Source organism: Oncorhynchus kisutch, linkage group LG25 (genome assembly GCF_002021735.2).
Source record: "Oncorhynchus kisutch isolate 150728-3 linkage group LG25, Okis_V2, whole genome shotgun sequence".
Classification (NCBI taxonomy): Eukaryota; Metazoa; Chordata; class Actinopteri; order Salmoniformes; family Salmonidae; genus Oncorhynchus; species Oncorhynchus kisutch.
Genome location: NC_034198.2, coordinates 23,001,760 through 23,026,032, shown reverse-complemented (window position 1 = coordinate 23,026,032; position 24,273 = coordinate 23,001,760). Strand labels below are relative to the sequence as shown.

The following is a 24,273-nucleotide window of genomic DNA, read 5'->3' as shown; positions in this document are numbered from 1 at the left end:
CATCTCTTACCTCTCTCCTCTCTTCTGTTTGCTGATTACGTCTCTGTGCGTGTGTTTTGTTCCCTCTTTCTCTGTGTAATTGTATGCTTTTAAAAGTCAGATTTCTCCTCTTGAATTTCAATCAAGAGGCTTCAAAGTGAGCGGCTCCATGACTGAGGGGTCATTAAACAGGGCTATGCTGTGCTGGGGATACTAGACCAGACCCAGGCCATTCAGACAACACACACACGCACAGGGAGACAGACACACAAACACTGTCCTGAAACTAAAGGCCCTCTCTCCAGCCATTCAGAGCTGGACAGGAACAGAACAGACTATTTAAACCCTGTACGCACCACAACATCCAGTAGTCAAAAACATCAGTGATATCAAGACAATGTTTTAATATTCACCACAGTGTCCAACTGACTCCTCAGCTTTGACCTGACTCCTCTGCTGAAGAACAGAGCTCTGGGGAGATAGCTAAGTCTCCCAGACCACCACTTAGTGAAGTGATTAATGTTTGCAGTAGTATATAGGTCTTTCCCCTGAGTTGTCATTATTATTACAGTTATTACATTCTGACACTGTGCCACTGTGCGGTGCCCCTGTGGATGGACTCTGAATAGAGCCGGCAGGTAGAGCCAGGCGAACTCTGAATAGAGCCGGCAGGTAGAGCCAGGCGAACTCTGAATAGAGCCAGCAGGTAGAGCCAGGTAAACTCAGAATAGAGCCGTCAGGTAGAGCCAGGTGAACTCTGAATAGAACCGGCAGGTAGAGCCAGGTGAACTCTGAATAGAGCCGGCAGGTAGAGCCAGGTGAACTCTGAATAGAACCGGCAGGTAGAGCCAGGTGAACTCTGAATAGAACCGGCAGGTAGAACCAGGTGAACTCTGAATAGAACCGGCAGGTAGAGCCAGGTGAACTCTGAATAGAACCGACAGGTAGAGCCAGGTGAACTCTGAATAGAACCGGCAGGTAGAGCCAGGTGAACTCTGAATAGAGCCGTCAGGTAGAGCCAGGCGAACTCTGAATAGAACCGGCAGGTCGAGCCAGGTGAACTCTGAATAGAGCCGTCAGGTAGAGCCAGGTGAACTCTGAATAGAGCCAGCAGGTAGAGCCAGGTGAACTCTGAATAGAGCCGTCAGGTAGAGCCAGGTGAACTCTGAATAGAGCCAGCAGGTAGAGCCAGGCGAACTCTGAATAGAGCCGGCAGGTAGAGCCAGGCGAACTCTGAATAGAGCCAGCAGGTAGAGCCAGGTAAACTCAGAATAGAGCCGGCAGGTAGAGCCAGGTGAACTCTGAATAGAGCCAGCAGGTAGAGCCAGGTGAACTCTGAATAGAGCCGGCAGGTAGAGCCAGGCGAACTCTGAATAGAGCCGGCAGGTAGAGCCAGGTGAACTCTGAATAGAACCGGCAGGTAGAGCCAGGCGAACTCTGAATAGACCTGAGTATGGCTTGCTGGTGGGTAAAAATAGTGGACGATGGTGCCTGATGTTGATCACCTTTCAAAATTACATGGATGGCACAATGGTTCACATCAATCACCAGACAATCTGGTTGAGTCCCAAATGCCATCCTGTACCATATACAGTGCATTCAGAAAGTATTCAGAACCCTTGACTTTTTCCACATTTTATGACGTTACAGTCTTATTCTAAAATTGATTAAATAGTTTTTTCCCTCATCAATCTACACACAATACCCCATAATGACAAAGCAAAAACAGTTTGTCAAAAAAAAAAAAACATTTTTGCAAATGTATTAAAACCAAAAAACAATATCATGTTTACATAAGTACTCAGTACTTTGTTGAAACACATTTGGCAGAGATTACAGCCTCAAGTCTTTTGGGGTGTGACGCTACAAGCTTGGCACCTGTATTTGGGGAGTTTCTCCAATTCTTCTCTGCAGATCCTCTTAAGCTGTGTCAAGTTGGATGGGGAGCGTCGCTATTTTCAGGTCTCTCCAGAGATGTTCAATTGGGTCCGGGCTCTGGCTTGGCCACTCAAGGGCATTCAGAGACTTGTCCCGAAGCCACTCCTGCGTTGTCTTGGCTGTGTGCTCTGGAGCAGGTTTTCATCAAGGATCTCTCTGTACTTTGCTCCGTTCATCTTGCCGTCGATCCTGACTGGTCTCCCAGTCCCAGCCGCTGAAAAACATCACCACAGCATGATGCTGCCACCACCATGCTTCACCGTAGGGATGGTGCCAGGTTTCCTCCAGACGTGACGCTTGGCATTCAGGCCAAATAGTTCAATCTTGGTTTCATCAGACCAGAAAGTCTGAGAGTCCTTTAGGTGCATTTTGGCAAAATCTCCAAGCGGGCTGTCATGTGCCTTTTACTGAGAAGTGGCTTCCATCAGGCTACGCTACCATAAAGGCCTGCTTGGTGGAGTGCTGCAGAGATGTTTGTCCTTCTGGAAGGTTGTCCCATCTTCAGAGAGGAACTCTGGAGCTCTGTGAGTGTGACTATCAGGTTCTTCGTCTCCTCCCTGACCAATGCACTTCTCCCTCGGTTGATTAGTTTGGCCGGTTGGCCAGCTCTAGGAAGAGTCTTCATGGTTCCAAACTTCTTCCATTTAAGAATGATGGAGGCCACTGTGTTCTTGGGGGATCTTCAATGCTGCAGAAATGTTTTGGTACCCTTCCCCATATCTGTGCCTCGACACAATGCTGTCTCTGAGCTCTACAGACAATTCCTTCAACCTCATGGCATGGTTTTTCCTCTGACATGCACTGTCAACTGTGGGACCTTATATAGACGTGTGTGTGCCTTTCTAAATCATGTCCAATACATTTCATCTCAAGGATGATCAATGGAAACAGGATGTACCTGTGCTCAATTTAGAGTCTCATAGCAAAGGGTCGGAATACTTATGTAAGTAAGGTATTTCACTTGGTTGTTATAGGATATTCAGTGTAGATTGATGAGGATTTTTTTTAACATTTAATACATTTGACAATAAGGCTGAAACGTGTCAAGGGGTAGTTTTGACCAGGGTCCTATGTGTGCACTAGGGAATAGGGGGAATTGGGACGTAGACTGCGTGGGTGTGGAGGGGAACGGTGGCACTCAGGGCTCTATCTACCCCACAGTAGGCCCTTTGTATCTCCAGCTGCAGATGGATAAAAGGCCCTGTTTAAACCATCAGACCCCTGGATCTAACTGCTGCTGCGCCCGTCAGTTTCTCTTCACCACTTTAATTACCTGCACAGTAGAGGCAGCCGGTGGCACCTTAATTGGGGAGAACGGGCTCATAGTAGAAGCTGAAACTGAATAAATGGAATGGTATGGAACACATCAAACATGGTTTCCATTCCATTTACTCCATTCCAGCCATTATTTTGAGCCGCCCTCCCCTCAGCAGCCTCCTGTGCTGCACTGAGCTGGGTAACTGTCAGCTATTACGGTGCTCACAGTCATACCGGGGCAGTATCAGAAGTGAGAGAGGAGTAAGCAACCCAGCGCTGTGTAAATAGTGGGCTGAACTACACTCCAATGTATTTTGTTAGATATTTTCGAAAGACTTTATTTGTATTTTCAAAATACAACATATTTTTCTATATTATTTCTTTAAAATAGTTCGCCATTTTGTGGCCCTCTTTCACCCTACATTGATATCTAAAGTATGACGGCACTATGGTGTGATAAGAGCGTCTGCTAAATGAACTCAAGATCAATGACAATTCCCAGTGTGCTTTGCAGTTGTTCATTTTTACATATACATTTACATTTTGGTTATTTAGCAGACACACTTATCGCAACATAGTGCCATGAGATTTGTGATACCATTGTAGGGTGAAAGAGGGCCACAAAATTGTGAACCGCTATAAAGAAATGGTACAGAAAAGTATTTTGTATTTATAATATATAAATCACAGCTGTCGAAATGATCTTGTTACAAAATATTTTGGAGTGTTGTTCAGCCCGTGGAATGCAAATGAGAAAATATTCAAATACATGTAACAGAAATACTGCCCTCCTCTGAACGTAGCAATAATCCAGCTTCAACAACCCAACTTGGCTTCGGCAACGGCTTGTCATGTGGCCCAACTGCAGGGTCAAAATAACCAAACGTGTTCTGTCCAATATTTACCCAAATTGAGTTTTTAGTGCATTTGCATATATTGGTGTGTTGTCACAAGCCCTGCCTCAGGAATAATTGCAGTCATTCTCTACTTACAGATTCATAAAACAAAAAGTATTATTATATGTTATGCAATGATTTTTCTGTGGTATGATGACTAATCATTCAAATATCCCTTTTCTCACTTTTCATCCCTCTCTCCTCCCTTCCTCTCTGCTGTAGATGGTGGTACTGATGGACCCCATGGAGGATCCAGATGATATCCTGCGTGCCAACCGTTCCCGGGAGAAGACCTATATGTTCGACGTTGCGTTTGACTACTCAGCCAACCAGGAGGAGGTGTACAGAGCCACGACCAAGGGCCTAATCGAAGGTCTCATATCTGGCTACAACGCCACCGTTTTCGCCTACGGACCCACAGGTTTGTCATAGCTGCCATATCCTCTATTCCAGTGGTTCCCAAACTTTTTATAGTCCCGTACCCCTTCAGACATTCAACCTTCAGCAGCGTACCCCCTCCTGCACCAGGTTCAGCGCACTCTTAAATGTGTTTTTTTTTACCATCATTGTACGATACATTTATTAAACAGAAGAATGAGTGTGAGATTTTGTCACAACCCGGCTCGTGGGAAGTGACTAAGAGCTCTTATAGGACCAGGGCATAAATAATAATATAATAATAATCAATCATTTAGCTCTTTATTTAAACATCTTACTTATAAAACCTTATTGTTCATCGAAAATTGTGAATAACTCACCACAGGTTAATGAGAAGGGTGTGCTTGAAAGGATTCACAAAGCTCTGCAATGTTGGGTTGTATTGGAGTCTCAGTCTTAAATCATTCTCCACACACAGTGTGTGCCTGTATTTAGTTGTCATGCTAGTGAGGGCTGAGAATCCACTCTCACATAGGTACGTGGTTGCAAAGGGCATCAGTGTCTTAACAACGCAATTTTCCAAGGCAGGATACTCTGACCGCCACCCAATCCAGAAATCTGGCAGTGGCTTCTGATTAAATTACATTTTCATAGAACTGCTTGTTGCAATTTCGATGAGGCTCTCTTGTTCAGATATCGGTAAATGGACTGGAGGCAGGGAATGAAAGGGATAACGAATCCAGTTGTTTGTTCCATCTGTTTCGGGAAAGTACCCGTGTAATTCCGCACCCAACTCACTCAGGTGCTTCGCTATATCACATTTGACATTGTCCGTAATCTTGAGTTCATTTGCACACAAAAAAATTATACAATGATGGAAAGACCTGTGTGTTGTCTTTGTTAATGCAGACAGAGAAGAGCGCCAACTTCTTAATCATAGCCTAAATTTTCTCCCTCACATTGAATATAGTTGCGGAGAGTCCCTGTAATCCTAGATTCAGATCAAGCGAGGAAAAACATCACCCAGATAGGCCAGTTGTGTGAGAAACTCGTCAACATGCAAACGGTCAGACATGTGAAAATTATGGTCAGTAAAGAAAACTTTAAGCTCGTCTCTCAATTTAAAAAAACGTGTCAATACTTTTCCCCTTGATAACCGGTGGACTTCTGTATGTTGTAAAAGTGTTACATGGTCACTGCTGTCGTGTCTTTGGCTATGCCGGATTAAGTGATATGACATGCTATTCTATAAAATCATTTCTCCATAATTAATATCACCTGAATGAGCTAATCATGTAAATGTAATTAACTAGAGAGTCGGGCACCACAAAATAATATTTATAGAGCTGTTATCTTCCGAATAAACTCTTAAAGACCTAGTAATATTTTACATCAATAGCAGTCAATATCAATCGTCGTCTTTATTCAGTCTCATCTGAAAGTTGTACATTCTTGGTTATCTGCACGAACCCTGGCTAACAATTTGAATCAGCAATACAAAATTGGGTTTAATTATTTATTTACTAAATACCTAACTAATCACACAGAATTACAGATACACATAATTAAATCATAACTTGATTACAAGTTACGTCATAAAGGAAAACGTCCCTAGCGGGCGGAACAGATATGACAGCTTGTTACACAAAGGAAAAGGGCTGGGTTTGAATGAAAGAGCGGGAAGACTGAGGGACACAGGGAGAAGCTGTTCTATCGTAAATACAGTATCTTATGCATTCTAAATTACCACCCATTTGGAAAAGGAAAATGCAATAAATATTTACTCTGAGCTGCGCTTCGGTAGGTTGGTGGTAGATGGAAGGCCGTGTTGCCCAACCGAGTCCTTTGAAGAATGTCTCTGGTTGTCAATTGGATACGTTGTAGTAACGTTGTTGGGTCATAGACGGGATACTCTGTCTGTTCCTTCCTAACCCTCGTTGCATCTGCTGTTGCTAACTGAACGGCTAGGAGGTATCACTTCTGTAGTGAATAAGAGTTCAAAGTTTATACCATTCGCAACCAAAGCTCACGCTGATGTTGGCTTCGTTCTGAGTTAATCAGAGTTATCGGATTTACATGGAATTGTTGTTCAATTTAAATGTTTGAATATGAAATTATTCGTGATGGGATGAAATGTGATTTTAGCTTCTAATATGTGAGATTTGGGTCTTCATAAGTTATGGCTCTGCTCAATCAGTGGCCCGCCCCTGTGAAGGGACATGGGCTATAAAACTTTTCAAACACACCCTTCTCTCCCTTCCTATATAAGCCCTTGACGACAATATATCTTCCTGTTCCGAGGATGTAGGACGACGGTGTAATGAACACGAGGGGAGAGAGAGAGAGCTGGTTTAAAGCGCAGGGCGCAGCAGTTGTTTATTGCAAAGGACCACAGGAAGAGGCAGGTAGCTGGGTCCGGGGGCAGGCAGATGGTCATACACAGGGGGTCCAAAAGGGCAACAGTACAGGCAGGGAAAAGTCTAGTAACGTAGTCCGGGAGATCAGGCAATAGGTAGATAACAGGAAATCCGATAGGCTAAAGTACAGGCAAGAAATAGGCAAAAAGGCATCATTAGTGAGGCAGGCCAAAACTATAATACACAGGAGGCTTAAATCACAGGAAAACCAGAGCGCTGACAGACGTGTGTCACAAAACAAACAATACCTCAGTGATGGGGTGCAAAGAACTGAACTAAATATTGTGTGATAATGACATACCGGTGTGTGAACAGGTAATTAGAATTCAAGTGATTGGGATCTGGAGAGTGAGCTGCGTTCGGGGGATCTACGTGTTTGAGGGTGTGAGCTGGAAGCAGACGTTACAAAGACATTGTCTGTATAGTTTTTTGGGGCCTTTTCCCACCAGCATTGTCCCAAACATATCCGCGGCAGCAGGAAGCATGAAGTCCTCCACAATAGTATGGTGCTTGCCTATATTAGCCACTCGGTAGCTCACCATATAAGACGCTTCTAGCCCCTTCTTATTAATGGAATCTGTTGCTTTTATACATGTCTTACTACTCGAAAGTCGTCTTAATTCTTGCTCAAAAAATTATTTTTTTTTTATTATTTTTCAAATTGGCATGTTTTGTTTCTAAATGTCTGCGCAAGTGTTGAAAGATAGTACTTTTGCACATCTAACACACTGTGGCTGAGGAAAGGCACTACTCCCAATATAAGTGAACCCCCAATCAACGTAGTTCTCATCATATTTGCGCCTCTTCGATGGTCCAACATCCCTATCTGTCATATTTGCGCCTCTTCGATGGTCCAACATCCCTGACTTTCCCTGGTAAGGGGGCAGCAGCTCTTTGGCTGCATCAGACGTTGGATGTGCTCGTGGAAGCAGAGCAACTTGTGTCTTTGACAGGTGTAGTACTGCTGGTAGTAGCAGTACTGCCTGTAGAGCTGCTATGTGTATCTTTAACCATTTATCCATTTTCGGGCAAACGGAATGAGCAGCAGCTACATTTGGCTACCTATAGACCATTATTGGAATTTGCGCGAGAGAGTAACGGTTAATGTGATTGGTTAATGTGATTGGGTGTTAATTATTTGATTAGGATATCTGTATTTGACATTGTGTTGTTATTTCGCTGAACACTAGATGGTTTAAGGCTACTCAGGCGAGAAAAAAATCCTGTGTAGCCCCATTGGAAAATATAAATATAAATTTGAAAATGTGAAGGATTTTGTTTTCTTCAATTTTTTAAATATATTTTTAAAATGTGAATCACATTTATATTTGGTGTACCCCCACGGCATTGCGCGTACTTGGGGATACCTGCTCTATTTTAATTGCATGCATGTGTGTGAATGCATGTGTGCATGTGTCCTCTGTTCCTGTGTGTGTTGTCCTCTCCTACCACCCACTGGGCACCAGGGGAGAACATTACATAGGAAATAATCAGCCTGGGGGTTGATGATTCTGACTGCATGTATTTTTATCCAAGTTATTTCTTATTATTTTGCTCATTGCAGCCGTATAATCAAACTCATATATTGCTATCTTCCTTTTCCACTTGATTAATCTGGTGATTCGAGATTTTTATTCGTCTGATTTGTTTCCATATGGACTGGGGAGGGGTGTTGTGTGTCATCTCTGATTCTGCTTTTAATAGGAACAGGAAATTGTGTCATAGGGCACCTGACTGCCAAGAAGCAGGGCTCAGACAGACAGACAGTCATTACCTAGAAAGACAAATACAACTGACCCAAAAGTAACTTCCTCTCCATCCCTTCCTCCCTCCCTCCCTCCTGCTGTCTGTCTCTCCCTGTAGACTCACCGCTCTTAATCTCTGCTCATCTCAAATTAAACTAATTAAACTCCATGTGTCACAGTCTTGTTGTCCAAAACAGAATGAAGATCTGGTGACTAGGCTGTCCTTCTTGACCTAAACAGGCATGGTTTCTTGAAATAGAGCTTGACTGGGGTTAAGCTTTCAACAAGAAGGCTTTTTAATATTGAATTTAAACATAGTGTACAGCTACTGAATGTGAGGCAAATTCCTGTAAAAGGTCAAATAAATGAACTGAATTTAAAGGAGAAGTTTTCTTTTTTACAACCATATCTCTCGTTTTGATGTACTGTAAATTGAATGTTATTTGAAGGGTCCAGATCATTTTTTTGTGATTTCACTTGTTTTTCAGAAAGTTATCCCAAACAACAAAACATTTCCTCATCATTAGGAAGTGATTTGCTGTTTAGGGTAAGGTTCTCAAAAACAAGTGAAATCACAAATAAAATGTGTCTGGACCCTTCCATAACATCTCAGCTAGTACATAACATTCTGAGAACCAAATGTTTCTTACAGCTAGATGAGAGCCCAGGTTGTCTTATGGTTATTTTGCATACAACTTTCTGGTAATGGTGCAGGATACCGAGCTAGCACATAACGTTCCGAGAACCATATGTTTCTTAGGTGGGAATTTCTCATGGTTCTGTTTAAAGTCATGTTCTCAAATTGTTCAGAGAACGTTAAGAAACAACGTTGTTCTGTGGGAATTTCAGTACTTCAGCATAACGTTTTCTGAACGTTTCCTCATAGTTCTATTTAAAGTCATGTTCTCAGAACATTAAGAAAACTTTCCATGAAAAACACAAGAATACATTAGTAACATTCAAAGAATGTTCTAAGAATGTTATTTAAAAACACATACGTTCCGTTCTGAGTCAACAAACTCTCTATCAAATGTGTGTTCAAGTGTGCCTTCTAATTGGTCACACCTGATCTTAATTAGTGCTCGTTTCCTTTGAAATGGGGTCTGTTTGATTAGACTAATATGAACATCTTGGTATGAGTTTAGAAAAAATGGCATGCTAGCTCCATCCTGGTGGCGCAGTGGACAAATTCCATGGGTAGAGAAATGAAGATCATAGGTTTGAATCTCACTGACGCCATGCCACAATAAAAAAATCTATGTGTTTGCATGATTAATGCCAAAGCAAATTCATTTCCAAGTGTCATGCCTGTGTTCAAAACAGTTAACCTAAGCTAGCAGAAAATGATTGAATTAACTTCAAAATACCTATAATTTCCGTTCTCAGAACATTTAATAAAACTTCCCAGGAAAACCATAGTAAAATGTTCTCAGATCCTCCATGCAACCAAGACATTTACATTCCCAGATCAGGTGTAATATTCACTTCCGTTCTCAGAAAGTTTAAAAACTTTCAGTTTTACCAATCAGGAAACTTATGGCTTAGTTCCCAGAACCAATGGGAAACCAAAAACGTACGTTCCTACAACTTCCAAAGAACCAAATGTGCTTGCTGGGAACAGATTTTTATTTGGTTGTAAAAAAAGAAAACTTCTCCTTTAAGTGAACTAAAAGGGGTACAAAAAATATAGTAATGGCCCTGAAATAGACATTCAATGATCAAGTTGTTTGGTATTAACAATTTTATTCCCTTCAATTCAAACTGCAAACTGTGATTGTGAATATTTTCCTTCTTTGTGTGCGCGTGTGTGTCTGTGCTCAGGTTGTGGGAAGACGTACACTATGTTGGGTACGGACAGGGAACCGGGGATCTACGTACGGACTCTAAATGACCTGTTCAAAGCCATCGAGGAGACCAGCGATGACATGCAGTACAACATCTCCATGTCATACCTGGAGGTGAGAATGCATACTATGTCTATGTCTGCTTCCCAAATGGCATCCAATTCCCTATATAGTGCACTACATTTCAAAGGTAGTACACTATATGGGGAATAGGGTGCTATTTTGGGACGCATCCTGTGGGATGCAACATATTTTGGGACGCAACATTGTTTCTCTTAGGAATACCCTAACAACATGTCTAATAACATACATCCAACACAGCCATCAGCAGCCTACTTTTGCTATAACAAACTGCCCTATCACCTGACCCACAAGGATTTCAGTTCAGGTAAGGTCATCAACAGTGATGTAGTCAACATTTTCTTTATTTTTTTATTTTTAAGTCAGTTAAGAACAAATTCTTATTTACAATGACGGCCTACCAGAAGGCAAAAGGCCTCCTGCAGGGAAAGGGTCTGGGATTAAAAATATATACAAATATAGGATAAAACACACATCACAACAAGAGAGACAACATAACACTACATAAAGAGAGACCTAAGACAACAACATGGCATGGCAGCAACACATGAAAAACAGCATGGTAGCAACACAAAATAACAACAACATGGTAGCAACACAACATGGCAGCAGCACAACATGGTAGCATCACAAAACATGGTACAAACATTATTGGGCACAGACAACAGCACAAAGGGCAAGAAGGTAGAGACAACAATACATCACGTGAAGCAGCCACAACTGTCAGTAAGGGTGTCCATGATTGAGTCTTTGAAAGAAGAGATGAAGATAAAACTGTCCAGTTTGAGTGTTTGTTGCAGCTCGTTCCAGTCGCTAGCTGAAGCAAACTGAAAAGAGGATCGACCCAGGGATGTGTGTGCTTTGGGGACCTTTAACAGAATGTCAAATCAAATCAAATTTCATTAGTCACATGCGCCGAATACAACAGGTATAGATAGACCTAACAGTGAAATGCTGACTTACAATCACCTCAACAACAATGCACTTTCAAAAAATATGGATAAGAATAAGAAATAAAACGAGCAAGTAATTAAAAAGCAGCAGTAAAATAACAATAGCGAGACTATATACAGGGGGGAGGGTACCGGTACAGAGTCAATGTGTGGGGGCACCGGTTAGTTGAGGTATTAAAATGACTATGCATAGATGATAACAACAGAGAGTAGCAGCAATGTAAAAGAGGGGGAGGGGCAATGCAAATAGTCTGGGTAGCCATTTGATTAAGTGTTCAGGAGTCTTATGGCTTGGGGTTAGAAGCTGTTTAGAAGCCTCTTGGACCTAGACTTCGCACTCCGGTACCGCTTTCCATGCGGTAGCAGAGAGAACAGTCTATGACTAGGTTGGATGGAGTCTTTGACAATTTTTAGGGCCTTCCTCTGACACAGCCTGGTATAGAGGTCCTGGATGGCAGGAAGCTTGGCCCCAGTGATGTACTGGGCCGTTTGCACTACCCTCTGTAGTGCCTTGCGCTCGGGAAGCCGAGCAGTTGCCATACCAGGCAGTGATGCAACCATGCTCTCAATGGTGCAGCTATTTTGAGGATCTGAGGATCCATGCCAAATCTTTTCAGTCTCCTGGGGGGGAATAGGTTTTGTCATGCCCTCTTCACGACTATCTTGGTGTGCTTGGATCATGTTAGTTTGTTGGTGATGTGGACACCAAGGAACTTGAAGCTCTCAACCTACTCCACTGAATCCCCATCGATGAGAATGGGGTCGTGCTCGGTCCTCTTTTTTCTGTAGTCCACAATCATCTCCTTTGTCTTGATCACATTGAGGGAGAGGTTGTTGTCCTGGCACCACACGGCCAGGTCTCTGACCTCCTCCCTATAGGCTGTCTTGTCGTTGTCGGTTATCAGGCCTAACACTGTTGTGTCATCTGCAAACTTAATAATGGTGTTGGAGTTGTGCCTGGCTGTGCAGTCATGAGTGAATAGGGAGTACAGGGGGGACTGAGCACGCACCGCTGAGGGGCCCCTGTTTTGAGGATCAGAGGGGCGAATGTGTTGTTACCTACCCTTACCACCTGGGGGGCGGCCCGTCAGGAAGTCCAGGATCCAGTTGCAGAGGGAGGTGTTTAGTCCCAGGGTCCGTAGCTTATTGATGAGCTTTGAGGACACTATGGTGTTGAACGCTGAGCTGTAGTCAATGAATAGCATTCTCACATAGGTGTTCCTTTTGTCCAGGTGGGAAAGGGCAGTGAGGAGTGCAATAGAGATTGCATCATCTGTGGATCTGTTGGGGCGGTATGCAAATTGGAGTGGGTCTAGGTTTTCTGGGATAATGGTGTTGATGTGAGTCATGACCAGCCTTTCGAACCACTTCATGGCTACAGACGTGAGTGCTACTGGTCGGTAGTCATTTAGGCAGGTTACCTTAGCGTTCTTGGGCACAGGCACTATGGTGGTCTGCTTAAAACATGTAGGTATTACAGACTCGGACAGGGAGAGGTTAAAAATGTCAGTGAAGGCACTTGCCAGTTGATCAGCGCATGCTCGCAGTACACGTCCTGGTATTCTGTCTGCCCTGCGGCCTTGTGAATGTTGACCTGTTTAAAGGTCTTACTCACATCGGCTGTGGAGAGGGTGGTCATACAATCTTCCAGAACAGCTGGTGCTCTCATGCATGTTTCAGTGTTATTTGCCTTGAAGCGAGCATAGAAGTAGTTCAGCTCGTCTGGTAGGCTTGTGTCACTGAGCAGCACTCGGCTGTGCTTCCCTTTGTAGTCTGTAACGCTTTGCAAGCCCTGCCACATCCGACGAGCGTCGGAGCCAGTGTATTACGATTCGATCTTAGTCCTGTGTTGACACTTTTCATATTTTATGGTTCGTCGAGGGCATAGCGGGATTTCTTGTAAACTACCGGGTTGAACCTGCATTCAAGGATGGGACTCCAACCCGGAAGCTTACAAGAAATCCCGCTATGCCCTCCGACGAACCATCAAATATGAAAAGCTCTAGCCTTTAGCCTTTAGCTCAGTGCGGATGTTGCATGTAATCCATGGCTTCTGGTTGGGGTATGTACGTACGGTCACTGTGGGGATGACGTCATCAATGCACTTATTGATGAAGCCAATGACTGATGTGATGTACTCCTCAATGCCATCGGAGGAATCCCGGAACATATTCCAGTCTGTGCTAGCAAAACAGTCCTGTAGCTTAGCATCCACTTTGCTCTACTTTTTTATTGATCTAGTCATTGCTGCTTCCTGCTTTAATTTTTGCTTGTAAGCAGGAGTCAGGGGGATAAAATTATGGTCAGATTTGCCAAATGGAGGTCGAGGAAGAGCTTTGTATGCATCTCTGTGTGTGGAGTAAAGGTGGTCCTTCCCTCTGTTTGCACATTTAACATGCTGATAGAAATTTTGTAAATCGGATATAAGTTTCCCTGCATTAAAGTTCCCGGCTACTAGGAGCACCGTCTCTGGGTGAGCGTTTTGTTGTTTGCTTATGGCGGAACACAGCTCATTCAATTCTGTCTTAGTGCCAACCTCTGACTGTGGTGGTATGTAAACAGCTATGAATAATACAGATGCAAACTCTCTAGGTAGGTAGTGTGGTCTACAGTTTATCATGAGATACTCTACCTCAGGCAAACAATAGCTCGAGACATCCTTAGATATTGTACACCAGCTGTTATTTACAAAAATACATAGTCCACCGCCCCTTGTCTTACCAGACTCTGCTGTTCTATCCTGCCGGTGCAGTGTATAACCAGCCAGCTGTATGTTGATAGTGTCATCGTTCAGCCACGTCTCCGTGAAGCATAAGATATTACAGTTTTAAATGTCCCGTTGGTAGTCTAATCTTCCGCAATTTTTTTTCCAAAGTCTGCGCATTTGCTAGCAGAATGGAAGGAAGTGGGGGTTTATTTGATCGCCTACGAATTTTCAGAAGGCAGCCTGCCCTCCAGACCCGTTTTCTCCGGACCCTTTTTCTCCAACTCCTCTTCACGCAAATCACGGGGATCTGGGCCTGTTCCCGAGAAAGCAGTATATTGTTCGTGTGGGCCTTGTCAGACCTATTCTGTGACTGGCAGAACAGTGGCAGAACAGTGTTGTATGAGTGTTGTACTTGTATGAGGTGACTACCTCAAGCTCTAAACTCTCTGAGGTAGTATTTACACCGGTGGGGAGAGGGGCATTCTTCTTATCAAACCACGTTACCTTTGTTTTGGAGGTGTTCAGAACAAGGTTAAGGGCAGAAAAACCTTGTTGGACACTAAGAAAGCTTTGTTGTAGAGCATTTAACACAAAATCTGGGGAGTATAAGACTGTATCATCTGTATATAAATGGATGAGAGAGCTTCCTACTGCCTGAGCTATGTTGATAAGAGCATGGGTCCTAGGATCGAGCCTTGGGGTACTCCCTTGGTGACAGGCAGTGGCTGAGACAGCAGATTTTCTGACTTCATACACTGCACTCTTTGAGAGAGGTAGTTAGCAAACCAGGCCAAAGACCCCTCAGAGACACCAATACTCCTTAGCCGGCCCACAAGAATGGAGCACAATATTGCATGGAATCAGGGGCAATGGTTTTGTCATTTAGGACCTTTAAGGTTGCAGTAACAAATCGATAACACTGAAAATATCAAAAAAGAAGGTCCAAGCGTCTTCGACAGAGGGGACCGAGCTGATTATATACCAATTTACAGAGGCCAGATCATGAAGGAAGGCTTGCTCTTTAAAGTTTTTTAGCAGGCGTCTATGACAAGTCAGGACAGGTTGTTTGACTGAGCAGCCATTACAAACACAGGCTGTAAAACAGGGATCAGTAAGGTCATTACAGAAGACACCAGACTGATACCTATAAGGTATACTAGTAGACCTTATAGTATACTAACTTACAACCACAACGGCATTTCTGTTTATTCAACAGTTCAGTGTAGATACATTGCCTTCAGAAAGTATTCACACCCCTTGACTTTTTCCACATTTTGTTGTGTTTCAAGGTGGGATTAAAAGAGATGTAAATTGTCATTTTTTTCTCAGCAATCTACACAAAATACTTTGTAATGTGTTTTTAGACATTTTTGCAACTCTATTGAAAATTAAACACAAAAATATCTCATTTACATACGTATTCGCACCCCTGAGTCAATACTTCAATTCAGCGATTATAGCTGTGAGTCTTTCTGGGTAAGTCTCTAAGAGCTTTCCACACCTGGATTTTGCTAAATTTGCCCATTATTCTTTTCAAAATTCTTCAAGCTTTGTTGATCCTTGCTAGACAACCCCAACATAACACTTTGTATTCAGGATGTGTTGTTGTTGTCGCTGTATTACATTAGTGCCTTGTTGCAAACAGGATGCATGTTTTTGAATTTTTTTTAGTCAGTACAGGCTTCCTTCTTTTCACTCTGTCAATTAGGTTAATATTGTGGAGTAAATACAATGTTGTTGATCCATCCTCAGTTGTCTCATATCACAGTTATTAAACTCTGTAACTGTTTTAAAGTCACCATTGGCCTCATGGTGAAATCCCTGCACGATTTCCTTCCTCTCCAGCAACTGAGTTAGGAAGGATGCCTGTATCTTTGTTATGACTGAGTATATTGATACACCATCCAAAGTCTAATTAATAAGTTCATCATGCTCAATGGGATATTCAATGTTTACATTTTTTACCCATCTACCAATAGGTGCCCTTCTTTGCGAGGTAATGGAAACCTCCCCGGTCTTTGTGGTTGAATCTGTGTTTGAATTTCACTGCTCGACTGAGGGACCTTACAGATAATTGTACATGTGAGGTACAAAGAGGAGGTACAGATGTAGGTTCTTAATTTGAGCCAGTTTCCTACAGCAGGAAAGTAATCCTGCAACAAATGGAAATGTGTTATTATGTGGATTATATCTTTTGTTAGGGCACCGAGTGAGTCCATGCAACTTATTATGTGGATTATATATTTTGTTAGGGCACCGAGTGAGTCCATGCAACTTATTATGTGGATTATATATTTTGTTAGGGCACCGAGTGAGTCCATGCAACTTATTATGTGGATTATATATTTTGTTAGGGCACCGAGTGAGTCCATGCAACTTATTATGTGGATTATATATTTTGTTAGGGCACCGAGTGAGTCCATGCAACTTATTATGTGACTTGTAGGCACATTTTACTCCTGAACTTATTTAGGTTTGCCATAACAAAGGGGTTGAATACTTATTGACTACTTTTCTTTATTTGAAAGTGGTTCCTTTTGTTTGCAAGCATAGTTTACCATTGTGCTTTTTTTATACAATAAATTCCCAATTTCTTTCCAGGACCAATCACCATAATGAAAAGAAGCCTTGACAAGGAGTGATGTAGCAACCTTCTCATGAATATGTCTTCCTTCTAGGCAAACAGTGACGCACGCAGAGATTCAGTTGTTCATCCTGTCTTCGTCTAGGCAGAAAGAGGAAGAAAGTGACAGATGATAGACAGCTTTTTATTAAAATAACAAACATGGAAAGAATGCTTAAACAGCCAAAGACGTACACCAGAAAAAAAATTCTAGAGTTGAATCCGCGACAGTCAGTGTCCTTGTGTTTGGAAGAAATGAGCCTTGGAGACATACAAAGGGCACGATGCCATTGGTTTGAAGTTTGACACTCGCTAATTTGTACTTCTACTACAAGCTATTCTACAAGCTATTATTTTACAAAATATTCTGCAATAAATGGTTGGATGCAGTAGTAGAGAGTAGCAACACATGATTAAGAAAGTTGAAGGTAACACTGGATGCCTATAGCATACGTTTCATACTGTAGTCCTGTCCAGCTCTGTGATGGCTGTACTGTGACATAGTGGTGCGTGTTGGTCTTGTTGGCCTCTAGGGAGCAACCTGCTGAACTGCTGCTGCCCACTCTCAGCCCTCCTATCACTACACAGAAAGGTTCAGTGTTGTTTTATGGCCCTGCTAAAACCATACTCACACCTGCCTCCTCTGCTCCCTTGCTCTTTCAAATCAGCCTCCTGTTTCACCTGATATTACACAGACAAACTAAATGCAAGTATGCACACAACTACACATGCATACATAGTCTTTTAACACCCATGCACTTAGTTCAGCTTGTATTCTATGAGAAGTTCCTATGTTTTTACCCTCTGTTCATACGGTATGTTACTACCCGAATGAGAGGAGGTGTGTTTTTGTGTTTAGATGGTAAGAATAACTGGATAAACACTCTCCTGTCTGTCTCAATCATTATTTCCCCCTTGAGTGAGTTTAGAGTGGTCCTGTGGTTCTGGGGTTGGTTATGAACAGGGATAGCCTACTCTGCAGGACAGTCGTTTTTTGTTTTCTTTACTGGCACACTATGTTCTACCCTCCCCAGCTGCCACACATCCCAGCCTATCCCCATCTGTCTCTCTCCCAGTGGTCTCTCTCTCTCTCTCTCTCTCTCTCTCTCTCTCTCTCTCTCTCTCTCTCTCTCTCTCTCTCTCTCTCTCTCTCTCTGTCTCTCTCGCTCTCCGTTTCTCTCTCTGTGTCTCTCTCGCTCTCCGTTTCTCTCTCTGTGTCTCTCTCGCTCTCCGTTTCTCTCTCTCTCTCTCTCTCTCTCTCTGTGTCTCTCTCACTCTCTCTTTCTCTCTCTGTCTCTCTCCCTATTCCTGGTTGTCACTTTGTTGATGTGGGGATAAGAGCTCTCCACGTGAAATCACAGTCAACACACAATGATCAGCCTGTATGAAAGCAACTTGAGCTGCTGACGACAGACTTTTTATTTTATTTTTTTATTTTTATTTCACCTTTATTTAACCAGGTAGGCTAGTTGAGAACACCTTTATTTAACCAGGTAGGCTAGTTGAGAACACCTTTATTTAACCAGGTAGGCTAGTTGAGAACACCTTTATTTAACCAGGTAGGCTAGTTGAGAACACCTTTATTTAACCAGGTAGGCTAGTTGAGAACACCTTTATTTAACCAGGTAGGCTAGTTGAGAACACCTTTATTTAACCAGGTAGGCTAGTTGAGAACACCTTTATTTAACCAGGTAGGCTAGTTGAGAACACCTTTATTTAACCAGGTAGGCTAGTTGAGAACACCTTTATTTAACCAGGTAGGCTAGTTGAGAACACCTTTATTTAACCAGGTAGGCTAGTTGAGAACACCTTTATTTAACCAGGTAGGCTAGTTGAGAACACCTTTATTTAACCAGGTAGGCTAGTTGAGAACACCTTTATTTAACCAGGTAGGCTAGTTGAGAACACCTTTATTTAACCAGGTAGGCTAGTTGAGAACACCTTTATTTAACCAGGTAGGCTAGTTGAGAACACCTTTATTTAACCAGGTAGGCTAGTTGAGAACACCTTTATTTAACCAGGTAGGCTAGTTGAGAACACCTTTATTTAACCAGGTAGGCTAGTTGAGAACACCTTTATTTAACCAGGTAGTCTAGTTGAGAACACCTTTATTTAACCAGGTAGGCTAGTTGAGAACACCTTTATTTAACCAGGTAGGCTAGTTGAGAACACCTTTATTTAACCAGGTAGGCTAGTTGAGAACACCTTTATTTAACCAGGTAGGCTAGTTGAGAACAAGTTCTCATTTGCAACTGCGACCTGGCCAAGATAAAGCATAGCAGTGTGAGCAGACAACAAAGAGTTACACATGGAGTAAACAATTAACAAGTCAATAACACAGTAGAAAACAAAGGGGGAGTCTATATACAATGTGTGCAAAAGGCTTGAGGAGGTAGGCAAATAATTACAATTTTGCAGATTAACACTGGAGTGATGAATGATCAGATGGTCATGTACAGGTAGAGATATTGGTGTGCAAAAGAGCAGAAAAGTAAATAAATAAAAACAGTATGGGGATGAGGTAGGTGAAAAAGGGTGAGTTATTTACCAATAGACTATGTACAGCTGCAGCGATCGGTTAGCTGCTCAGATAGCTGATGTTTGAAGTTGGTGAGGGAGATAAAAGTCTCCAACTTCAGCGATTTTTGCAATTCGTTCCAGTCACAGGCAGCAGAGTACTGGAACGAAAGGCGGCCAAATGAGGTGTTGGCTTTAGGGATGATCAGTGAGATACACCTGCTGGAGCGCGTGCTACGGATGGGTGTTGCCATCGTGACCAGTGAGCTGAGAAAAGGCGGAGATTTACCTAGCATGGACTTGTCACAGAACAAGTTGGGCTAGCTAAATTAGGAGTTAGTAAAACAACAAAAGAGTTTATGTACAGTACTAGTTTTAGACCTTTCAAGTGTGTCCACTTTGCAAGAGGTATTTTCCATGTACATGTCCATTGTCCATTGTGTCAACAACTCCATAAGTAAACTCTCCAATGGAAAGTTAACTAATGTTTCTCCCGACTGTCACTATAACAATTCCTTGGATATAAGAATTCCTTGGCTCTAACAATTCCTTCAATTTGGAGCTTTTGAGATGTGATTTGGAAGCTGAGGAGAAACCTCCTGACTCTCCCGACCATTCCCTGTGTTATGTTCCCAGATCTACAACGAGATGATCCGGGACCTTCTCAACCCGTCCTCTGGGTTCCTGGACCTGAGAGAGGACTCTAAAGGAGAGATCCAGGTGGCTGGCATCACAGAGGTCTCCACTATCAATGCCCGAGAGGTGAGAGGTCACACCTAGGAACACTTACTCCATGCTTTACTAGAACACACACTATACAGTACATCAAATCCATACACAATCCATACATTATTCTAAATCGGTATATTGTATATTATGAAGCCTAAACTCGAAAAAATGCTGGGTTAAAAAACAACTCAATTAGGATAAATATTGGACAGAACACACGTTTTGGTCATTTTGACCCAGCAAGTTGGGTCACTTAGTTGGGTTGTTGGGTTATTGAGCTATGACCCACCAGGTCAGATCAGAAGACTAGGGGCATGGCTTAGTAGGGGTGTGGCTTTCAAATAGTTATTTTTGTCCACCTGTGAGAGTACACTACATGACCAAAAGTATGCGAACACCTACTCATCGAACATCTCATTCATTAACATGGAGTTGGTCCCCTTTTGCTGCTATAACAGCCTCCATGGTTCTGGTAAATCTTTCCGCAAGATGTTGTAAGATTGCTGCGTGGGACTTGCTTCCATTTAGCCACAAGAACATTAGTGAAGTCGGGCGCTGATTAGGTCTGGCTCGCAGTTGGCGTTCCAATTCCTCCCAAAGGTGTTCGATGGGGTTGAGGTCAGGGCTGTGCAGACCAGTCAAGTTCTTTCACACTGATCTCGACAAACCATTTCTGTATGGACCTCACTTTGTGCATGGGGGCATTACCATGCTGATACAGGAAAGGGCCTTCCCCAAACTGTTGCCACAAGGTTGGAAGCACAGAATCATCTAGATGTCATTGTATGCTGTAGTGTTAAGATTTCCTTTCACTGGAAACCATGAAACTGGGTTCCTGGCAGTCTGTCGGACTGCCAGATGGTGAAGGATGATTCATCACTCCAGAGAATGCTTTTCCTCTGCTCCAGAGTCCAATGGCGGTGAGCTTTACACCACTCCAGTCGATGCTTGGCATTGCGCATGGTGATCTTAGGCTTGTTTGCGGCTGCTCAGCCATGGAAACCCATTTCATGAAGCGCCAGATGAACAGTTCTTGTGCTGATGTTTTTTCCAGAAGCAGTTTGGAACTTCGTGGGGATTGTTGTAACCGAGGACAGACAATATTTACGCATTACAAGCTTCAGCACTTGGTAATACCATTCTGTGAGCTTGTGTGTCCTACCACTTCGCAGCTGAGATGTTTTTGCTCCTAGACGTTTCCATTTCACAATAACAGCACTTACAGTTGACCGGGGCAGCTCTAGCAGGGCAGACATTTTATGAACTGACTTGTTGGAAGGTGGCATCCTGTGACGGAGCTCTTCAGTAATGCCATTCTACTGCCAATGTTTGTCTATGGAGATTGCATGGCTGTGTGCTCGATTTTATGCACCTGTCAGCAACAAGTGTGGCTAGAATAGCCGAATCCACTAATTTGGAGGGCTGTCCACATACTTTTGTATATATAGTGTAATTGTCATTCCGGTTCATGTTCTGTTGTATTATCATCACATGTTAAGGTTGAGCACGGACACTTTTGTAGCTTTTATGATACTGAAACAAGAGTATGAGTTCCTGTCAACTAGAGCCTATGTCTCTTTATTATAATATTTAAATAATACTGTTATTAAATGTTTGTTAAAATATGTCATGTGCAACAGTATTGAAGGAAAATAATAATTAACCATCTGAGGCCTCCCGAGTGGCACAGCGGTCTAAGGCACTGCATCACTGTGTCACAGCCGGCCGTGACCTGGAGACCCAGCGTCGTCCAGGTTAGGGGAGGGTTTGGCCGGATGGGATTTCCTTGTCCCATTGAGCTCTAGCGACTCCTGGTGGCGGCCCGGGCGCCGGCAAGCTGACATCGGTCGCCAGCTGGACAGTGTTTTCTCCGACCCATTGGTGCTGCTGGCTTCCACATTAAGCGGGCAGTGTGTCAAGAAGCAGTGCAGCTTGTATGGACGTTGCAGCGATGGGACAAGACTGTATCTACCAGTTGGATATCACGAAATTGGGGAGAAAAACGGGTAAAAGAACCAAAAAATATATATATAAAAAATACTATCTGAAAGCCTGAATAGGCCACGCCTCCTAAAAATGACCAGATTAACCAAACATTGGTTTATTTACCCGTCATTTTGGTTGTCATTCACTTTTCGCTGGATCTTTTTTATGTAATCCTTAGGTTATTTTCAGAAGGTGTACATTACATATTTTTGTATACATTTTGTAATATTATTATTGAAATATTAGGCCAAAGTGGAAACTATCCCAACATTGGGAGTTGAGGAACTACTCATGTAAGCCTCAATAACACTACAAAAGTGACAAAAGCTACACAAAATTCAGTGTTCAACCTTAACATGTGATGACAATACAACAGAACAGATTCAGGGGAATGACATTTACTCTTAAGGGTGGCAAACAATAACTATCTGATAGCCACGCCACTACTAAGCCACGCCTCCAGGCATCAAAGAAAACAACCATATAGTTGACTCTACTGGTTCTCAAAATAGCCCAACGTGTGTTCTGTCCATTATTTACCCAGCGCTGAGTTGTTTTTAACACAGCCTTTTTTGCAGTGTACATAACACATCTACGAGCACGTCATAAAAATGACATTAGATCTACATAGAGCTACATAATGTTTAATGACTGTGTTCCTGCCAGATCATGGAGCTGCTGATGAAGGGTAATAAGCAGCGTACCCAAGAGCCCACGGCAGCCAACCAGACATCGTCCCGGTCCCACGCCGTGTTGCAGGTGGCTGTCCGGCAGACGAGCCGCTGTCGAGACCTTCTACAGGAGGTCCGCTTCGCACGCCTCTTCATGATCGACCTTGCTGGCTCCGAACGAGCCTCACAGGTACAAAAGTATGTGTGTGTGTGTGTGTGTGTGTGTGTGTGTGTGTGTGTGTGTGTGTGTGTGTGTGTGTGTGTGTGTGTGTGTGTGTGTGTGTGTGTGTGTGTGTGTGTGTGTGTGTGTGTGTGTGTGTGTGTGTGTGCGTGCATGCATTTGTCTGCAAACATGCCTGTTTCTGTGTCCTTTTTTCACCTCTTGTTATGGTCTGTTACTTGTGGGAGGGAGGTGGTCGGTTGAGTTGGTCTTCTCTTTCTGTTTGTCTCCTCTGGTCGTTTGACAGCCATGTTTTACGACAGTACATAGGAACACTGTTTTTGTCACTTTATCAACCCCCTCCCCGCTATTAATCTCTCCTAGAGCGAACTGGAGAACCTATAAACCTTCAAGGCTGCGTCCCAAATGGCTCTCTGATCCCTATATTTCCTCTAACACCCATAGGGCCCTGATCAAAAAGTAGTGCACTATGTAGGGATTAGGGGGCCATTTGTATACAGCCCTGAAGTTTATAGGACACTTTAATAAAGGCCCTTCACAGTGTAAAGCACCATACATTTACATTCTAGACCATGATTTGCCCACCAATGAGGGAAAGAAGGGGTTAATGTCCCTATAGTTGGCACCACTTATGTAATTCTTACCGTCTATCAACGTCTCCCTTATGTCAGGGTTATAAATGATTACAAAATGGCTGATATAGTTGATATGGTGCTGTGACTTTACCATGACTTTTATAGAACAGTTTTATGGTGCTAGTTACTTTTGTTGAACAGATTGCAATTGGAGTAAAACCAATACTGCTAACAGAATGTCTGCATCCCAAATGGCACCCTAACCCTATTCCCTATAGTGCACTACTTTTGACCTATGGGCCCTGGTCAAAGAGTAGTGCACTATTAGGAAATAGGATGCCATTTAGGACGTAGTCAGTGTCGTCTGTGAACTAGTTGGGAACGTTTGACACAGTATATGACACAGAAATATTAACTATGAACCTTTTTCACATTTACTTACTTTCATAATCCTCTTCATTCCTGGAGGAACATAGGGCATGTACTAAAGTTTTCAAATGATAGCTGGCCTTTTCACATTTGTTATGCTTTTCATTTTTCCCATGAACACTGAAGGCTTCATATTAGCCGTTTGCTTCTCTAATTAGTTGCTGCAGCTTCCTGTAGACATCCTGATTAAGGCGAAGCGCTTAACCAACACAGACATTGACATGTCATTCATGATGAATGTTGTTTGATTAGCATCCGTATTAAACCAGCCAGGTCTCCTATACACCATGCGTCCCAAATGGCACCCTATTCCTTGTATTGTGTGCATTACTTTTGACCAGGGCCCGTAGGGCTCTGATCAAAAGTA

The 24,273-nt window shown here is 42.9% G+C and overlaps 1 protein-coding gene across 1 annotated transcript in view; it reads left to right on the top strand.

The window, feature by feature from the left end:
* Positions 1-24,273, top strand: part of LOC109870064 (kinesin-like protein KIF19) — a 73,323-nt gene that overhangs the window by 33,353 nt on the left and 15,697 nt on the right. The window contains exons 3-6 of the mRNA XM_020460386.2: positions 4,293-4,491; positions 10,432-10,568; positions 19,972-20,097; positions 22,717-22,911. Of these exons, the coding sequence (XP_020315975.2) occupies positions 4,293-4,491; positions 10,432-10,568; positions 19,972-20,097; positions 22,717-22,911 (657 nt within the window). The remainder of the gene's footprint in view (positions 1-4,292; positions 4,492-10,431; positions 10,569-19,971; positions 20,098-22,716; positions 22,912-24,273) is intronic.